This window comes from Hipposideros armiger, unplaced genomic scaffold (assembly GCF_001890085.2).
Source record: "Hipposideros armiger isolate ML-2016 unplaced genomic scaffold, ASM189008v1 scaffold_361, whole genome shotgun sequence".
Lineage (NCBI taxonomy): Eukaryota > Metazoa > Chordata > Mammalia > Chiroptera > Hipposideridae > Hipposideros > Hipposideros armiger.
In genome coordinates, this window is record NW_017731711.1 from 830,668 (window position 1) to 837,072 (window position 6,405).

Here is a 6,405-nt window from a genome sequence, read left to right on the forward strand (position 1 = left end):
TATTTATATTCAATAATATCACACTATTATAAAATATAGTTACTTTTATTTACTTTATTACTTATATCTATTATAATTTATAATAGTATAATATAAATAACCCTTTCTAATAATGAGATGAAATAACTGAAAATACGTACAGAAATTTGTATACCAAAAGCCATGGACATAGAGAAAAAAGAACTACAAAGGCAAATGTTGGCAGTGCATGTTAAAACTTATTTGAGAATTGTTTTTCTGGGTAAGTTTACTATTGTAGAGGAAGATATTGGGTTGTCGGAAAAGTCACAGTGCATTTTTGCAATGAAAACCAGAAAAAATATGACTTTTCCGACAATCCAATAGTTTCAGGCTATCTTATTATCAGACTTTACATTATTGAACATTTGCCATTTTGAATACAAATTGTTTTATGTATATGTAAAATATATATATATATATATAAAATTGACCACTTTAACCATTTTTAAGTGTACATTCAGAGGCATTAACGGCAAGAAAAGTTTGATTACAGTTTGACATCCACTGTAGTTCTGCTAATGGACAGAAAATGGATGTTATTCTGGCAGAAGTGTTTTAGTCCATGTGACAGTTACAGTTCATATTATAAGTCAACAATTTCACATTATTTGATAGTTGGTGTCCCTACCCTGATAGCTGGATCTCTGGTTTGCAAACAGAAGCAGAGAGCCTGCAAGGCTGGATGGCTGATCCTTGGCAGTGGTAAATTCAGTCAGCACCGCCACCATTTGAGGCCTCCTTGGAAACTCGTCTCTTCCTGTGTTTTCCTTTACCCTTCTCCTGATTTTTGTTTAAATTAAAAAAAAATTTTTTTAAAAATTATATATTAGTGGTAGGGGTGAGCTGATGTTGATGGTAACAGGAGATGGCCTCCTGGTGGTGACTGGGAGTGTGGAAGGGAACTACAGCAGCTTGGTTATTGATACATATAAAGTATGATTTGTGGAGAGTTGTAGATCAAAATGGCCTGCTGGATTCAAGTCATTATCTTTTACAGTTCTATTAAAATTACAGAAGATAGACAATGATAGAAAATTACACTAATAAAGATACCTTCATAACCACACTAGAAAGAACAAAGGTGCTGTGAGGCATTTCTAGAAGATATAAAACAAGGAACCAGATCTTAGTGCAACAAAGAACCATAACCACATACAGATGAAAATTAAGCAATTACAATACTTCCATTTTTAGGAGCAGCTATGAGTGGGTGGCTGTATAAGCCACAGTTTTAAAAGACTGAAGAGTTACGCCAATTCCTGACTCAGAGTTGTTAGTCTGGAAAATTCCTCCAAGCTAAAGGCAGAACACAGCTTGCTATTTGCCAAATAGAGTAAGACTTGATATAGTGGATTCCCAAAGCATATAGAGGGGCCATTGAAGTATGGCAGTGCCCTTGGTGTTTTGTGGATACCACAAGGAGCTTGGAGTCTTCATGCGTAGAAAACAGGCAAAGCAAAACCTGGGGTTCTTCAGCTCTCATTTTTCTTACTGATGGCTCCTCCCTCCTTCTTCACACAGTTAAAATGCTGGGTTTCTTGGAGTCAGAATCTCTGAGGGAATTTCACTCAAACAGAAAATAAACTTCAGGTAACAATATTGAAAAATCGAGTAGATGCAGACTACCATCTGTAAGCCTCCCACTGTCAGTTTTTATGTGGATTTTATATTTTTAAAGGGTTGCAGAAAAAAACATGCAAGATACTTTTGTGCCCCTCAAAGCCTAAAATAACTAATTGACCCTTTACAGAAAAAGTTTGCTAACCCCTAGGTTCTCATTTACCAATATTGATAGCCCAGAAGCAGCAAACATTTAAGGAAAAGAGCCACATGAAAGATAGGCAGTGAACTTAAAAAGCAGAAACAATCCTGGGGAAAACAATTCAGGGGGGAAACCCCCAAAAACTTTAGAGTGAGGATAATTAGTATTATATGTACTAATAATTAGCAATTAGTGTATGTAATAGCAATATAGTTTTATATGTAATCTTCAGATATAGTATACATCATAATCTTCAAAAAAATTTAGAGGTTATTGCATTAATTTAAAAAATGCTGACCGCTGTGAAAAAGGAATATCAGAAATAAAACATAGTTGCTAAAATAATCTCTAGGCCAAGTAGTTGACTAAAACATGGCTGAAAGCAAATTACTGAGGTAGAATTTTGAGCTGAGTGATACTTCCAGATCTTATAAGAAAAGATTAAATAGATAGAAATTATGAGAAAATTTAAGAGACATAGAAGATCCAGGTAACTACCATCCATTTAAAATTAAACTTCATGAGGTTAGGCACCATATGTATAGAGAATTCATCATGGAATATCCTATATATATCATAGTGCCTGGTGCATGGTAAGTGCTCAATAAATATTTTCGAATGAATATATTATGTATGAAGGTATATATGATTTTTAGAAGATAAGAACATAAAAAAATGTTAAGTAAATAATAAAGGAAAAAAAATTCTGATGAAAGACCGACCTCATTAAAAGGTCCAAATACTGAGAAAAAAAATAATGAAAAAGGGGACATACACATAAGATACATCCCGACAAAATTTCTGTAATCCTAGGATAAAGAGAATCTCAAAATGTTTAAAGAGAAACAATTTACTTATTAGGGGAAAAGAATCACATTGGTCTCAGACTTGTCATCAGTACGTTGGGATGCTAGAAGATATTTTTGAAGTTATGAGGGAAAATTATTTTGAAATTGAAATTCTTATCGAGTCAAATTTAATTTTAAGAATGAGGGCACAATAAAAGACATTTGAATAGTTTTAGAACATGGAACGACACAAATTAACTGTCATAACTATACAACATATCAAACTACGTAATGTAAAATTTGACAAGGAGAAATCGACAAATTTGTAGTCCTAGCTAAGTATTTGAACATAGCTTTTTCAGAAATTACCAGATGAAGAGTTCAAAATTGAGGACAGGTTTTGAATCATAAAATTTATAAACTTTAATAGAGTATTTTCAAATATGAAAAATGACCATGACGCAGGCCACAGGGGGACTGACTCATACTGACTTCATCCTGTTTTCACGATGCAATAAACTAGAAATTAAGTGGATCGCAATAAATCAATTCATAAAAAAACAGTTATATAAAAGAAAACACTGTCCTTGTAAATGCTTGCATTTAAAAATAAAAATTTGCGGGCCAGCCGAGTGGCGCGTTGGTTAAGAACTGGCTTGGGACGCCAGAGGGCCCCGGTTCGGATCCCACATATGAGGGCCAGTGACACTACCCTCTACAGCTAAGATGCTGGACAACAGCTCGACCTGGAGCTGTATGCCGTGAGTTGCCGGTGACGGCATAGGCTGCAGCCCCTGCTGCAGTGGGTTGCCATGGGCTGCCGTGTGTAGCCAGCAGCCAGCGTGAGTGGCCCTCAAGCTGCCCTGAGCGGCCGTCCAGAGGCTGGCGACTGACTGCCTCGCCCGGGAAGAGCACAATGATGGTGCCAGGTTGGGCCAGTGAAGCAACATCCTCCACAACTAGATTGAAGAACAAAAGGACAGCAACTTGTATGTTCCCCTTCTCCAGATTCCCCAGCGCTGTTCCCATTCCCCAATTCCCCAATAAAAATCNGCAGTTGGGGAAGGAGAGGCAGCTGAGCAAGGAGAGGCAGCGGGGCAAGGAGAGGAAGTGGGGCAAGGAGAGGAAGAAGCAGCAAAGGAAGAGTCTGTCAACTTCCCTGTTGATCAACAGGAAGAAAATTAAATATAAGGTATTAGATTTAAAAGAAGCTTTAAATTTGTCCTAATGTGGGAAAGGGTAAGAATTTTAATAGTTTAAAATATGAGAGTTAACACCCATGTTGCATGCATTCTACATATTAAAAGTTGTTTTATATAATTTCTAAATGTTTGGCATTTGTTTAATAAAATGAAAGTAAGACTATTTTAGTTTAGTTTTTATAGCTATCAAACTTAGATTCGATAAATTGTTTGTATAATTTTTAAGCTTAGTTTTTATTACTTTATTGGTGTTAGGATAACAGATATGTATTGTTAGTATATCTATTCTAATCATTTGAACTTAAATGCTGCTCTTGGGAGTATATATTCAAGTGTGCATTAATGTTTTGAGTACTTACCCTGGAAGAGATAAATTGGGCAAGTATTTTGTGCTCTGTGTATTTTTTTACTGCATTGGACATTGAATAGTAATTTGAGTTAAGATACGCTTAAAAGGCTTTTTGTGACCATGTTTCCCTTTGTAGCAATAAAATGATTTTTACAAAAACTCGTCCTGGGTTATCAATTTTAGATGAAATAGTTCATCAATTAAATGAGTACTTAAAATCAGATTTGCCTTAATGCATGAGTTCAGCTCACAAGTATTTCAAGATGATTGAGAAGACTTGAATTAAAAAATTTACCTCAGTCATCATATTTTCAAAATATATTACTAAATTATTTTGTAACCATATTTCAAATAGATGTCAGTCTATAACTGACCTGTTTATATTTGCTTTAATTCATTTCTCTGTTCCTGTGTCAAATCTTGAAATCTTTTTGAAAATACATTTGAATACAAATAATTTTTCATAGTTGTGTTCTTTTGTCATGTCTGTTTTTGGCTGAAGAACCAAGAAGCCAACTGTCACTTTGTATAAAAAGAATTATTTTTTTCTTGAAAATTTCTCTCCTTTTTAAACTTTTTATGGTTTATATGCTTACATACTCAAAAAGAGAAGGTGAGATTGATAGATGACCTATTTTCAAATGACCATATATGTCACTGAAAAGCAGTGCTCTAAATCTTTACTCTGGCCTCTTTTAAGAGGGGGACTCTTGCAGTGAAATTAGCTTATAAAAATTTTAAGGCACCAGATGGATCAATATATGGGAATATTAAGTAATTTTAAGGTGTTTAGTGGATGATTGCATGGCATTTGTAGAATTTCACAGATAATTTCTCTTTTTTGCATACATCAAAGCTTTTAAAGATAGTTTTGTTTTTCAGGGCAATATGGGTTTATTGTTGTGGGCTAGATTTGTTGGGAAAATCTAGTAGGCATTTATATCCCTCCGAGTAGGGATTTGGAGCCAAATAAGGTTAGTTGAAGACTAGAGAAGTTCGGATCCTATCTAGGAGTCTGTTATTTACCTAAAAAGACTTCAGAAAGAAAGTCTTTTTTGCTCAGGAGTTCAGATTTTAAGGCTGTTAGGATTTGATTAACTCTGGTTTCTCTTTTTAAAAAAAATATTTGTGGAAGGGCTAATGTAAAAGGAGAATATACCCCTTTGGGTTAAAATTAGTAGGTTCTTTAGTAGAGTGTTTTGTTTGTTTTCTTTGTTGGTTTTTAAGAAACTTTTGGAAAGAACCCTGTATGAAAAGAATCGTGCATAACAACTTGTAAATAAATGTTTTGGAGTGAGAGATAGGAAAGAACATCTAAGTAATTTTTGTGGGAAACATCTAAAAACCTTTATTCAGACTAGCTTTTTTGCAAGGTATTACTAAAGTGCATTTTGTTATTGTGCTTAATTCAGAAATTCAAATTTATGTATATCCTATTGGATAATTTGTAGATAGTTTAGTTTGCAGGCAGATTAATTATTGTCACCATTAGTGTTTATATTTCCAGTACTTTTCTGATAAAGATTTATATAATATTTTAATAACCTTTCAACTTGTTATCTAAGTATTATTTGTTTTCTTTATTTAAAAGCTAAACATTAGTTCGAGTGGCCAAAAAATTTATTTACAACCTACACAGTTGTTTAAGCCACATGTCTAGGGATTGACCTATATTCTTCCCTTTTTATCCTCTCCTTCCTTCGATGTATCAGAAGGTCTGTGTTTTCTACTCCCAAAATTTATTTGCTGTCTCTTCCATCTCTGCTACTACCAACCCAGTTCAAGTCAATATCATCTCTTTCCTGGGCTATTGAAATAGCTATTAACTAATCTTCCATTCTGACCTTGCTAGACTCAATTTTCCACACAGAAGTATTATCTTTTAAAAATGTAATGCAGATTATGCCAGCCTCCTGCTTCGTTTTGTACCTGTACAATTCAAACTCCTTCTTATGGCAATCAGGCCTGGCCTAGCTTTCCAACTTCATATCATGCCATTCTTATCACCAGCCTTAATGGCCTTTGGTTATTTATTATTTTTTTAATGAAGCTTTTCCTTATCTCCAGACCTTTGAGCTTTTTGTAACGTATACCTGTCAGCTTTCCTTGGTTGATTCTTCATCCTTCAGGTCACCTTCAATATTAGAAGAGGCTTTTCAGAGGAAACGTAAGGGCAGTAGTTATTAAATTTTTGTAAAGTGAGGATTTGGAGCCACCTATATTCCAGATTTACTAGGTCATATTTTTTGGAGATGGTATGTTTTTAATAACTCTCAGGTGGTT

At 34.4% G+C, this 6,405-nt stretch overlaps 1 protein-coding gene across 1 annotated transcript in view; it reads left to right on the forward strand.

The window, feature by feature from the left end:
• Window positions 1-4,542, forward strand: part of ZNF326 (zinc finger protein 326) — a 40,437-nt gene extending 35,895 nt beyond the window's left edge. Inside the window, exon 13 of the mRNA XM_019661800.1 lies at window positions 3,661-4,542. Coding sequence (XP_019517345.1) covers window positions 3,661-3,756 — 96 coding nt within the window. The 3' untranslated portion in view covers window positions 3,757-4,542. The remainder of the gene's footprint in view (window positions 1-3,660) is intronic.
• Window positions 4,543-6,405: the final 1,863 nt, after the last annotated feature.